At 48.6% G+C, this 14,084-nt stretch overlaps 1 protein-coding gene across 3 annotated transcripts in view; it reads left to right on the forward strand.

The window, feature by feature from the left end:
* The window catches only part of PHKB (phosphorylase kinase regulatory subunit beta), a 103,938-nt gene that overhangs the window by 75,532 nt on the left and 14,322 nt on the right, over positions 1-14,084 (forward strand). For all 3 annotated transcript variants that reach the window (XM_073659675.1, XM_073659674.1, XM_073659676.1), the window contains 12 exons: positions 619-714; positions 921-1,118; positions 1,460-1,517; positions 3,210-3,287; positions 4,097-4,255; positions 5,130-5,224; positions 8,335-8,390; positions 11,283-11,376; positions 12,093-12,176; positions 12,257-12,361; positions 13,701-13,783; positions 13,869-13,959. In XM_073659675.1, the coding sequence (XP_073515776.1) occupies positions 619-714; positions 921-1,118; positions 1,460-1,517; positions 3,210-3,287; positions 4,097-4,255; positions 5,130-5,224; positions 8,335-8,390; positions 11,283-11,376; positions 12,093-12,176; positions 12,257-12,361; positions 13,701-13,783; positions 13,869-13,959 (1,197 nt within the window). The remainder of the gene's footprint in view (positions 1-618; positions 715-920; positions 1,119-1,459; positions 1,518-3,209; positions 3,288-4,096; positions 4,256-5,129; positions 5,225-8,334; positions 8,391-11,282; positions 11,377-12,092; positions 12,177-12,256; positions 12,362-13,700; positions 13,784-13,868; positions 13,960-14,084) is intronic.

Raw genomic sequence — 14,084 nt, forward strand, 5'->3', positions numbered from 1 at the left:
AACGGGCGCGCCGCCGTCTCCCTGGGTCGTGAACGGGCGCGCCGCCGTCTCCCTGGGTCGTGAACGGGCGCGCCGCCGTCTCCCTGGGTCGTGAACGGGCGCGCCGCCGTCTCCCTGGGTCGTGAACGGGCGCGCCGCCGTCTCCCTGGGTCGTGAACGGGCGCGCCGCCGTCTCCCTGGGTCGTGAACGGGCGCGCCGCCGTCTCCCTGGGTCGTGAACGGGCGCGCCGCCGTCTCCCTGGGTCGTGAACGGGCGCGCCGCCGTCTCCCTGGGTCGTGAACGGGCGCGCCGCCGTCTCCCTGGGTCGTGAATGGGCGCGCCGCCGTCTCACATGGCATTGCTTCTAGTCTAGAGAGGGCGCCACATCTGCTCTGCTGCGTACAGCCTGCGCCCTCATCATTGACAGTCGTGATGTTACACCTATCTAGCGACTCTGCAGCCGTACGTCCTCGGCACGATCCTCATTAACATCTCACTTGTTATCTTGTCGGCAGAAATGTATCGAATCTTCTGCATCGATCCCGGCGATGGCCGCAGGCGATCACTGATTGATGTCTGCTAATTGACTTCTGCGCCGACCTCGCGTCTCATGGAGTCTCCCTTCCTCCCGTCTGCAGGGCTGCTCCTGGTCCGTCATATTCGTGGATCTGGACGCACATAACCGGAATAGACAGACGCTGTGCTCCCTGCTGCCCAGAGAGTCGCGCTCCCATGTAAGTGCACGCGACGAGGGTTAATTACAGGACGTGACGGGGAATTAATCACATCACCCCGTGCTTCGTCATGTTGCTGAGGCCTCCGCGCTCCACAGGTCCTCGGCAAAGAAATCACCGTATGAGGAAAACTCCGGCAACTGTCTAATAGTGGAGTAGCCCCTTCTCCATCATGTAACCTTCCTGTCCCCCCCCCCCCCCCCTAGAACACGGACGCCGCACTCCTCACCTGCATCAGTTACCCGGCGTTCGCGGTGGACGACGACGCCTTGTTTCATCAGGCCATGGACAAGATCGTGCGCAAGCTGAAAGGAAAATACGGCTTCAAGCGGTTTCTTCGGGACGGGTTCAGGACGGCTCTGGAGGATGAGAACCGGCGCTACTACAAACCTGCCGAAATCAAGGTATCGGTGCTACTGACTGTGCCCGGCGCCACAGGTAGGGGGAGACGTAGAGCAGAAAAGGGCTACAATCTGGTATGGGGTGCAGATGTTTTGGGACACATGGGCGCCCCAGTGATCCGCCTGCCTATGATTGGGGTCAGAGAGTAAAAATGCTTATTTTTCATTTCTTCTCCATTCACATCCAAAGCTGCATTCAAAATACTAATTTTCTGTGGATTTGCAAATTATAGAACCCAGACATGACTGAAACAGCGCCCCCTCGTCTATAGACCGTAGCCGGGATTGACGCGTCCCAGCACCATCCTCTCCTCTCGTTCTTACACTTTCTTCTTTATTTCCAGCTGTTTGATGGCATCGAGTGCGAATTTCCGGTGTTCTTCGTCTACATGATCATCGACGGTAAGTCGCTCATCAGGGATCATATCTGGGGGTGGGTTAGTTTTTTTTTATGGCAGGATAAAGAGGACGGAGGATGCTGGAGAAGGTAGTTATTAATAAGGAGGATCTGGATCTGGTTGCTCAAGATTAGTCGCGTCTGTGGTTGCAAAAAAAAAGGAGTTTTACCAAAACATTTCCAAGCTTGGTAATTAAGAAGGGGGTCCAGTTTAATAACATGCCCCCCATCCTGGGCCAGGCTTCTTGGGGCAGCGGTGGAGTCTTTTCTACAATGTGTTGTCCCACATCAATACTCAAAGGGGGCTGCTGCAACCTCCAGAAAACCCATCAATAAGCAATTAGTTCTTCTGCAACGCCCCCACAGGAGGAAATAGGTATTGCGCAGTTCCTATTGAAATCAATGGCCCCGTCCGTGTAATGTATGGTGCTCCAAAGGGAGAGACGCTCTATTTAAAAAACGGGACCGTTATGGGTACGGACGAGAACCCACATTTTTACGGTCCCCACCTGAGAGGCTCTGACGTCTGGACCCCATAACCCCTGATGTCTCCTGTGTTTCGGAGAGCGATTAACCAGCAGTAGTCGGCTGTCCCTGCGGGGGTTGAACACGTTCTTCCGCACACGAGCAGTAAATCCCGGCTGGTAACGAGCTCGTTTACGGGTCCTTATTTAGTTACGACAGAAAGTGATTGATTAGAAGACGATAATATCTCGCTCCATCTGTTTCCTCCACACTGAAACGAACGTGTAAACAGCGCTGCACCCCCCCAACAACGAGAGAGAGCGCCCACGTCCTGCGCCGGGTGTCACAAGAGATGTAGCAGAGCCGCACCTGTTCCTGTCTAATAAAAAGTTGTGACACATTGCAAAAGTTACGGGTTTTTTTTAAGACCTCTGCTTGCTGTTGTTAAATGACACCGAGGAGGCTGAAAATCTGTGGATACAGTCGGATCGTTAATAATTTTCATTGTGTTTTTCTTGAGCTCAAAACCGGGAATTAAAAATAAATCCATAAAAAAAAATGCGTCTGACTTCTCCATATGCTCGGCACACGCTTCTCACAGAACGTCGCACGTGTGCTCCGTACATCTGCTCTCCACGTAAAACCCAGAAGATGAGACGAATCGGATTTTTTTGATACTTTTTTTTTTTTCCCCTGGAATCTGATCAAAACTTGCTACGAAAACTTGCCGCAAAGTCTGCCAATAAACTCCGGAGCAGCAGACGTGGTGGGGGCAGAAATCTGCAAACTGAAATCTCCTAATATCTTTCTACTTAAATTTCTGTATTTTGGGTTAAAAAATTTGTTTTTGCAAAAGGTTTCCGCTAAAATCATTGGGTTTCTCCCACCTCTACGCATCTCCGTGCAGAATGAGGTGATGTACGGTGATACATGGAGGATGTAGAAGGCGAGCAATTGAAACATTTCCAACAAACACAAATGCATAAACTTATTTTTTTTTATCGAAAGTACTTGCAGGACTTATTACCTCCATTTTATGTCTCTTTTCTGTAACAAGCCATTGGGTGTAGACGTGAACACTCTCATTTAGTCGGTGTCACCGGTAAGTCTCCACGTGCCCGTGGTTAGCAGGAAGTAGCTACCTGAAAGCCATCACTGTCCTCCGTGTTGGGTCCCATGGGGTCATCGGGTCACTGGAGCTGACTCTTTTTTTTTTTTTGTCCTTATTTTAGGGGTCTTCAGAGGAAAACCTGACCAAGTGAAGGAGTTTGAGGCCCTCTTGGATCCAGTGCTTTTCCTTGCATTCGATGGTAGGTGATTTGCAGCTGATGAAGCTCCTGTGACCATTTGTGGACTGTCTAAAGTGTAAATCTTGACCTTGAGGAAACCACCAAGGGGGCGTAGGGGGGCTTATAGGTCATGCAATCCTCCCTGGGAAATAAAACATGCAAAAGCCTATTCACAAGGGAAAAAGAACAGGGTCCATAATGCCAGCAACCCTACAACTCCATATCGACCCTTTAAAGATGATTTGGGGTCTTCACCCCCCATGGTCGTTATAGGCTGTATATATTTGATGAATATATATCTTGTGTATATTGGGGGGGATTCTCACAACTTTCCTGTAATGGCAGATGTTGAGAAGAATGGGGCTGATGAATTTCGGCATGCTCAATCATTTTGCCCACATAAGAGATAAGTGGCCTCCAATGGTGTCTGGCAGCGGCTTCCTACATTCTGTCACTGTTGAGAACACATGCGTGATCCATTACATCAAGCGTGCATGTGTATGGGGGAGTAGGAGCAATATCTGTCAGCTGAAGGTGTACGGCCGGTTTTGGGGGCATCTTTTTACTACTATAGGGTTTGATTAATAAGTGTGACCCATTCGTCTTCTGCAGCCTCTGTGGGTCACAGTACATAGCCAGCTGCGGAGAGAGTTAATGCACTGTGATGCATAGCGGCTGTAGAAGCCGAACGGTTCAAAAATTTACTTTTAACCCCAAAATAATGCAATTAATAAAAAAAAATACCCTGATGACATTTTATGAATCCGTATCGACCAACCGTTCCCAAAGGGGTTCGGCTGCTCATCGACCCTCTTTGTAATCTCCCGCAGGGTGCCCCGTCATCCCGGAGTATTACCACGTCCCCGCCGACTTCGTTGACGCCGAGAAGCTGAACCCCAACAGTCAGAAGAGGTTCCCCAGTAACTGCGGCCGGGACGGCAAGCTCTTCCTATGGGGACAAGCGCTGTACATAATCTCCAAGCTCCTGGGTAAGCGCCAAATATCGAGACGCCCACTTCTTCTTAAAGGGATATCGCTCCCCATGACGTAACCACGGTGCTGTGCACTTTTGAGGGGGGTGGGGTTACATATTGTATATGTGCTCTGCCTTTTTGCTAAAGGTTCTTTTTTCCCTTTAATGTTTAAAGGGATGCTCCAGTTTGGAGCTTAGTTAGTGGTATCCTAATACAATGCGTAATTTATATTTTAACGGGGAATACAAATATATTCTAGAACAGATAGAGATAGGTCCTCAGCTCATCCTGCGCCGCCTGTTTCATGAATGGAATGTCAGAGCCACAGTGATGACTGACATCCTGCGTAGTACACAGGTGTGATCTGTTCTCCGATATGTCGCACCGCGGTGTCGTGGCAGGACTGATCCCTGGCCGGAGCACTCAGTAATGTCCCGCTCAGTCATCCATCAGCGGGGGGCGGTAGCGTCTCCGGTCTCCTTCACCGGGGGAGTTGTTTAGCAAAACAGTTCATCGCTTCGTGCAGAACTCAAGTGTCATCGCGACTTCTCCGGAAAACTGCAGAGATTTATGTCCCGGCCTTAAATTACCCTTCTCTTCTGCAGAACATGAGACATGGCCGCCAGGAGGGAGAACGGAGCGCCGTCCTTCATCATTTCTATACACTGGAACATTTGGGGCCACATCATCCAGACGCTGCCGTCAGCGAGGGGCGCATCGTTTTCAGGGGGCATTAAAGGGATAGTCCAGGCGCCGCACTCGGCTATGGACTCGGGCGCACGCTTTTGGATCTTGCGATCAGTGGGGGTCTCGGGTATAGGATGCTGGTTCGGATGTGGCGGTATATAACAAGACAGATTGACTTCTCCGTTCTCTTTTTTCTTATTAGTGGAGGAGTTAATAAGCCCCAAGGACATCGATCCCTTGCACCGTTACGTCCATCGGAGCGACCAGAGGAACATCAGCATGAGATATTCCAACCAGGTGAGTGCCCCGACCATATAACGTCCCCCTCTGATAAGCGGCGGCCATTGTACACAGTCCGGGCAGGCGGTAATCCCTTCATAATACATATTTATCTGCTTTTTTTTTTTATAGATTTTGCACATTTTAGATACACGGCGACAGATTGGATTAATATTGGGGTTAGAGCTAATGCCAAATCTGCCTTCTGTCCCATTGCAAATCTATCTCCATGCTTTACACTGCAGCTCTGCTTGCTCAGTTTTGCTGCTGTCTGTACGCACAAGCTCAAGAAGAAGTGGGGATATACATAGCAGGAAGGAGTCTTCATAACTGAATCACTAGAAAAAAGTAGCTGGGTAGTAGTTGGGGGTAGCTGTGAGGATTAAACATGGGTATATACGTTGCTGTATATATTATTTTCTCTCCCTGGATCCTTTTTTCTAATGTGCGTTTCTGAAGAGTATCTGACTCAGAAGCTGCACTGACGCCGCAGTCTGCCGGCCACAAAGGCTGAGGATAAGTGGACTGGAAAACGATAGCGCGGCGTCTGATAAAACACTTCATCAGGTGCAGCCGCCCGTGAAATTTCACTGCAGATTCAGCGGCTCCGGCCAGAGCTGAAAATTTCATTTCTTTATCATTTTTCAAGTCTATAACAAAGCCTCATCCTGGAGTCCGAATCCGAGCGTTATCTGGCTGGAAAAGGTACTCCGTGCTGGTAATGTAATAAGAGACGATAAGAAACCCGGAGCCGGGACGTAATGAGAGAGGAGCTGCGCCCCGGGGCCGGGACGTAATAAGAGAGGAGCAGCACCCCGGGGCCGGGACGTAATAAGAGAGGAGCAGCGACCCGGGTCCGGGACGTAATAAGAGAGGAGCAGCGCCCAGGAGCCGGGACGTAATAAGAGAGGAGCAGCGCCCCAGAGCTGGGACGTAATAAGAGAGGAGCAGCACCCCGGAGCCGGGACGTAATAAGAGAGGAGCAGTGCCCCAGAGCTGGGACGTAATAAGAGAGGAGCAGGACCCCGGATCTGGGATGAAATAAGAGGAGCCGGACCATAAAAAATATGGTATTTAAAGAAGGATCCAAGACGTAATAAGAGAGGAGCAGGACCAAGAACGTAATATCATAAGAGAAGCAGGACCCCGGAGTCAGGACATATTATCATGAGAAAAACAGGACCCCGGAGCCAGGAAGTAATATCATAACAGAGAAGTATGACCCCGGAGCCAGGACGTAATATCATGAGAGAAGCAAGACCCCGGAGCCAGGACGTAATATGATGAGAGAAGCAGGACCTGGAGCCAGGACGTAATATCATGAGAGAAGCAAAACCCTGGAGCCGGGACATTATATCATAAGGGAGTAGCAGGACCCGGAGCCGGGATGTAATATGATGAGAGAAGTTGGACCCCGGAGCCGGGACGTAATATCATGAGAGAAACAGGACCCCGGAGCCGGGACTTAATATCATGAGACAAGCAGGACCCCAGAGCTGGGACTTAATATCATGAGAGAAACAGGACCCCGGAGCCGGGATGTAATATCATGAGAGAAGCAGGACCTGGAGCCAGGACGTAATATCATGAGAGAAGCAGGACCTGGAGCCGGGACTTAATATCATGAGAGAAGCAGGACCCCGGAGCCGGGACGTAATATCATGAGAGAAGCAGGACCCCGGAGCCGGGACGTAATATCATGAGACAAGCAGGACCCTGGAGCCGTGACTTAATATCATGAGAGAAACAGGACCCCGGAGCCGGGACGTAATATCATGAGAGAAGCAGGACCTGGAGCCAGGACGTAATCTCATGAGAGAAGCAGGACCTGGAGCCAGAATGTAATATCATGAGAGAAACAAGACCCCGGAGCCAGGACGTAATATGATGAGAGAAGCATGACCTGGAGCCAGGACGTAATATGATGAGAGAAACAAGACCCCAGAGCCGGGAAGTAATATCATGAGACAAGCAAGACCCCGGAGCCGGGACGTAATATCATGAGACAAGCAGGGTCTGGAGCCGGGACGTAATATCATGAGAGAAACAGGACCCCGGAGCCGGGACGTAATATCATGAGAGAAACAGGACCCCGGAGCCGGGACGTAATATCATGAGAGGAACAGGACCCCGGAACCGGGACGTAATATCATGAGAGAAACAGGACCCCGGAACCGGGACGTAATATCATGAGAGAAACAGGACCCCGGAGCCGGGACGTAATATCATGAGAGAAACAGGACCCCGGAGCCGGGACGTAATATCATGAGAGGAACAGGACCCCAGAGCCGGGACGTAATATGTGAGAAGCAAGACTTCGGAGCCGGGACGTAATATCATGAAAGGAGCAGGACCCCAGACCCACAACTGGAAAATATAATGGAATAAGAGGTGCAGGACCCCAGGCCTGATAACAGAGAGCTGTAGCTTGCAGGGTACAGGGAGAGCTTACCGCCTGCAGTGTTAGTACCCCATTAATCACACCCTCGGGCTCTTGCCTTTGCTCTCACCTCTTTGTTCTCCTTCCTCGTCGCCGATTATTAACATAAATACATTTTCTGTCGCTTTTGTTCTCGCTGCAGAAACTAAACTGATAGAACGACTCGTCCCCCCGCGAGGCGGCTGCTCGGCCCCCGGGACCCCCGCCGCTGTCTGGGAGATTAATGGCTCTTGGTTGTGGTGTAAAGAAACACATTAGCAGAGAAGCAGTCTGAGCCGGCGTGCCGCTTTATTTAATTAGAGACGTTGTGGCTGCCGCCGACTGGAACGCTGCTCGCCATCCGGCCATTTTACCGCTGCTGCAAATCCCTCCGTGATGAAGATGTTACTCGCTCGGCGCCAACATTATTAATAGAAGTCATCACTCTTCATTGTTAGGACGGAAGCTAATGTGAGCAGAAAGACGCCGGAAAATGGCGCATAAATCGCCGCCATAATGGTAGTGGTAAAAGCCTCAATCACATGGCCTGGATGATGCCACTTTTTTGCATAAGGATGGCGACTACAAGTCCCAGCCTCACTGCAGAGCTGCTAACATTATCATGGAGACCTAATGGCGGTATACCGTATGACTAGACTAGGTAATGACTGTCCGGAGTATCCAGTTAATATTTTTTTTTTATCTTTAGGGGCCCCTGGACAACGACACAGTGATCCACGTGGCCCTAGTAGCCGAGAGCCAGCGGTAAGAAAACCCGCAATGGATTTGTAATATATCGCTATAAGGCTTCCATATATCTGTATCCGACCATGTGCAGCTCACACCTCAGTGAATCAAGAACTTGTCTAAGAAAATTGTCTGCAAGGATTTTATCTTCTCTTTGCTAAGAAACCCGATAAAAAATCTCTTCTCAAAGTCTCCGCCATGAAAAGGAATTCAGTAACAGGTGTTTATAACGGCTACCGTCCAAAACACTAATTATACGTCCACGAGGGTCCCGTCCCCCTACAAAATGTTCTCATTGTAGAGAAATATAACTGCTCTAATACTGCCCCCTATGTACAAGAATATAACTACTATAATACTGCTCCTATGTACAAGAATATAGCTGCTATAATACTGCTCCCTATGTACAAGAATATAACTACTATAATACTGCCTCTATGTACAAGAATATAACTACTATAATACTGCTCCTATGTACAAGAATATAACTACTATAATACTGCTCCCTATGTACAAGAATATAACTACTATAATACTGCTCCCTATGTACAAGAATATAACTACTATAATACTGCCCCTATGTAGAAGAATATAACTACTATAATACTGCTCCTATGTACAAGAATATAACTACTATAATACTGCTCCCTATGTACAAGAATATAACTACTATAATACTGCCCCTATGTAGAAGAATATAACTACTATAATACTGCTCCTATGTACAAGAATATAACTACTATAATACTGCTCCCTATGTACAAGAATATAACTACTATAATACTGCCCCTATGTACAAGAATATAACTACTATAATACTGCTCCTATGTAAAAGAATATAACTACTATAATACTGCCCCCTATGTACAAGAATATATCTACTATAATACTGCTCCTATGTACAAGAATATAGCTGCTATAATACTGCTCCCTATGTACAAGAATATAACTACTATAATACTGCCCCTATGTAGAAGAATATAACTACTATAATACTGCTCCTATGTACAAGAATATAACTACTATAATACTGCTCCCTATGTACAAGAATATAACTACTATAATACTGCCCCTATGTACAAGAATATAACTACTATAATACTGCTCCTATGTACAAGAATATAACTGCTATAATACTGCTCCTATGTACAAGAATATAACTGCTATAATACTGCTCCTACGTACAAGAATATAACTACTATAATACTGCTCCTATGTACAGGAATATAACTACTATAATACTGCTCCTATGTACAGGAATATAACTACTATAATACTGCCCCCTATGTACAAGAATATAACTACTATAATACTGCTCCTATGTACAAGAATATAACTACTATAATACTGCTCCTATGTACAAGAATATAACTACTATAATACTGCCCCTATGTACAAGAATATAACTACTATAATACTGGTCCTATGTACAAGAATATAACTACTATAATACTGCTCCTATGTACAAGAATATAACTGCTATAATACTGCTCCTATGTACAAGAATATAACTACTATAATACTGCTCCTATGTACAAGAATATAACTACTATAATACTGCTCCTATGTACAAGAATATAACTACTATAATACTGCCCCTATATACAAGAATATAACTACTATAATACTGCCCCCTATGTACAAGAATATAACTACTATAATACTGCCCTCTATGTACAAGAATATAACTACTATAATACTGCTCCTATGTACAAGAATATAACTACTATAATACTGCCCCCTATGTACAAGAATATAACTACTATAATACTGCTCCTATGTACAAGAATATAACTACTATAACACTGCCCCCTATGTACAAGAATATAACTACTATAATACTGCCCTCTATGTACAAGAATATAACTACTATAATACTGCTCCTATGTACAAGAATATAACTACTATAATACTGCTCCCTATGTACAAGAATATAACTACTATAATACTGCTCCTATGTACAAGAATATAACTACTATAATACTGCCCCCTATGTACAAGAGTATAACTACTATAATACTGCCCCTATGTACAAGAATATAACTACTATAATACTGCTCCTATGTACAAGAATATAACTACTATAATACTGCCCCTATGTACAAGAATATAACTACTATAATACAGCCCCTATGTACAAGAATATAACTACTATAATACTGCCCCTATGTACAAGAATATAACTACTATAATACTGCTCCGATGTACAAGAATATAACTACTATAATACTGCCCCTATGTACAAGAATATAACTACTATAATACTGCCCCTATGTACAAGAATATAACTACTATAATACTGCTCCTATGTACAAGAATATAACTACTATAATACTGCCCCCTATGTACAAGAATATAACTACTATAATACTGCCCCCTATGTACAAGAATATAACTACTATAATACTGCTCCTATGTACAAGAATATAACTGCTATAATACTGCTCCTATCTACAAGAATATAACTACTATAATACTTCCCCCTATGTACAAGAATATAACTACTATAATACTGCCCCCTATGTACAAGAATATAACTACTATAATACTGCTCCCTATGTACAAGAATATAACTACTATAATACTGCCCCCTATGTACAAGAGTATAACTACTATAATACTGCCCCTATGTACAAGAATATAACTACTATAATACTGCCCCTATGTACAAGTATATAACTACTATAATACTGCCCCTATGTACAAGAATATAACTACTATAATACTGCCCCTATGTACAAGAATATAACTACTATAATACTTCCCCCTATGTACAAGAATATAGCTACTATAATACTGCCCCTATGTACAAGAATATAACTACTATAATACTTCCCCCCTATGTACAAGAATATAACTACTATAATACTGCCCCCTGTTGTTTACAGTGAGACTTTCTTTTGCGCCCAGGTTGCAGGTGTTCCTGAACACTTACGGTATACAGACTCAGACCCCGCAGCAGGTGGAGCCCATCCAGATTTGGCCGCAGCAGGAGTTGGTTAAGGTGAGTTCCTCGGCAGCTGCCATATTGTCTCGCTGACCCCGCTCTCCGCCTCTCTCCAGGGGTCTGCACTGATTTGCGCTCGTTATCTTGACATCTCTAAGTGTAATTAGCGCTTGAGACATAATTTGGCTCTTTGTCGCGGGCGGTCAATGAATGGAGGAGACAGCGAAACATGCTGAAATTAGTGATTGTGAGTCGGCATTGCGTGAGTCTGAGGAGGGGGCACAGGTATGGTGCGGGCACCGCGCCCGGGGGAGGGCTCCGTGTTTATCCTCTGCGGTCTGTACAGACTTACAGCAGCCGTGCCAGTCACAGCGCAGCCTCGTGCCAACTCCAAGACTCCTTCTCTGCCAAGCTGTGTATCGCCAGTGCCAGCAAAGCAATGGGAATCACGACGATGAGAGCGGGCAGCGGTGCCAAGGTCACCAATACAACTGGACGGGGGCGTTCCTGTGCCAGCCTCCCCCGCTCTGCAAACACCGCATAATCCTGCCATATGTCGAGTGGAAGAAAAGTTTCCCATTTCTCTCCAAAGTTCAAGTATCGGGAGACCGTAAATAAGCGGCCATGTTTATTATCACCGTACACTGACTCTTGCTCTCTGTTATCAGCTGTCTAATGATGAGCGGTCCGTGCCGCCCACGATCACTACTTTATATCACAGATCTAATAACGCGGCTGATTTAGGTTATTGTCCTTTTTGTGCTTTGTTACAGGCTTATCTGCACCTCGGGGTCCATGAGAAGCTGGGACTGTCAGGAAGACCGGACCGACCCATCGGGTGCCTGGGGACATCGAAGGTGGGACCCTGCCCCCCAGTATGGGTACAGATGTCTCTGATCCCTCCCCTGTATTTATCACATTTCTGTCTCGTCTTCAGATTTATCGCATCCTCGGGAAGACGGTCGTGTGTTACCCCATCGTGTTCGACCTGAGCGACTTCTACATGTCCCAGGACGTCATGCTGCTCATTGACGACATTCAGGTAAATCCCGCGAGGACGGAGCCGGCTCCGCTGCGCTGTCACTTCACATAATCTCTTCTGTTACAGCAATCAGTGTAAAAAACAAAACTTCTGGCACTCAGCCTGTGTATTGGGACGAGCAGGGGTTCCGGGATCGGGCAGACGGCCTGAGGGGTGCCGGGATCGGGCAGACGGCCTGAGGGGTGCCGGGATCGGGCAGACGGCCTGAGGGGTGCCGGGATCGGGCAGACGGCCTGAGGGGTGCCGGGATCGGGCAGACGGCCTGAGGGGTGCCGGGATCGGCCTGAGGGGTGCCGGGATCGGGGAGACGGCCTCAGGGGGGTGCCGGGATCGGGCTGACGGCCTGAGGGGTGCCGGGATCGGCCTGAGGGGTGCCGGGATCGGGGAGACGGCCTCAGGGGGGTGCCGGGATCGGGCTGACGGCCTGAGGGGTGCCGGAATCGGGGAGACGGCCTCAGGGGGGTGCCGGGATCGGGCTGACGGCCTGAGGGGTGCCGGGATCGGCCTGAGGGGTGCCGGGATCGGGGAGACGGCCTGAGGGGTGCAGGGATCGGGGAGACGGCCTCAAGGGGGTGCAGGGATCGGGGAGACGGCCTCAGGGGGGTGCAGGGATCGGGTTGACGGCCTCAGGGGGGTGCAGGGATCGGGTTGACGGCCTCAGGGGGGTGCAGGGATCGGGGAGACGGCCTCAGGGGGGTGCAGGGATCGGGTTGACGGCCTCAGGGGGGTGCAGGGATCGGGTTGACGGCCTCAGGGGGGCGCCGGGATCGGGGAGACGGCCTCAGAGGGGCGCCGGGATCGGGGAGACGGCCTCAGAGGGGCGCCGGGATCGGGGAGACGGCCTCAGAGGGGCGCCGGGATCGGGGAGACGGCCTCAGAGGGGCGCCGGGATCAGTGGTGCCGGTCTTTGCCTTCTCACATCAGAGATTATAGTGACTTCACCACATGGGATCTGTCGACCATGTTTGCACATAGGCTCTGCTATAACACTGGTTTGCTGAGCACAGTGCTGCTCCTGCGGCTCTCAGACGTGGGCTCGTTATAACGGCCCCCCGGTTCTCCTTGCCCCTCACCACCAACATTAATTCCGCACTCGTCTCCATTTTTCCTCCTGCAATGTAAAACGACGATTTTGGGGAAATGTCGCTGATAACTATTTCAATTAGCCGAATTAATAAAGTAAATGAGACTGAACTGCAAATCCACCAGGGTGGAAACGCGTGGGAGAAAGTCTGAGATGTTTAACCCCCTCTCTGCCGACTCTTTAAAGGGATGTGGAGAGTGAGCGGCATTGCTGGGACTTGTAGTTCTTGCAGCTTTTTTGCTCTTTTTCTTGCAGAACGCTCTGCAGTTCATCCGTCAGTACTGGAAGATGAAGGGGCGGCCTCTGTTCCTGGTGCTGATCCGCGAGGACAACATCCGGTATAGTATGGGGGGGGGGGGACGTAAGTTTTGGGGTCCTGTACACTGCAGCCTCCGTAACCTCTGCCCTGGTTCCTTCTCTCAGGGGGAGCCGCTTTAACCCCATCCTGGACATGCTCGCCTCCTTTAAGAATGGGAACGTGGCAGGCGTCAAAGTGCACGTGGACAGACTGCAGGTGAGCGGCGGCGGCTCTGGACCCCCCGGCCATTGTCAGCGCTGCGTCCCGCAGATGTAGCAGAGCTTAGTGCACGGATGGTCCTGTATGAATCCACAGGCGACAAGCTCAGCTCTGTGAGTGCT

Source organism: Phyllobates terribilis, unplaced genomic scaffold (genome assembly GCF_046119375.1).
Source record: "Phyllobates terribilis strain yellow unplaced genomic scaffold, ASM4611937v1 Scaffold_14__1_contigs__length_39327217, whole genome shotgun sequence".
NCBI lineage: Eukaryota > Metazoa > Chordata > Amphibia > Anura > Dendrobatidae > Phyllobates > Phyllobates terribilis.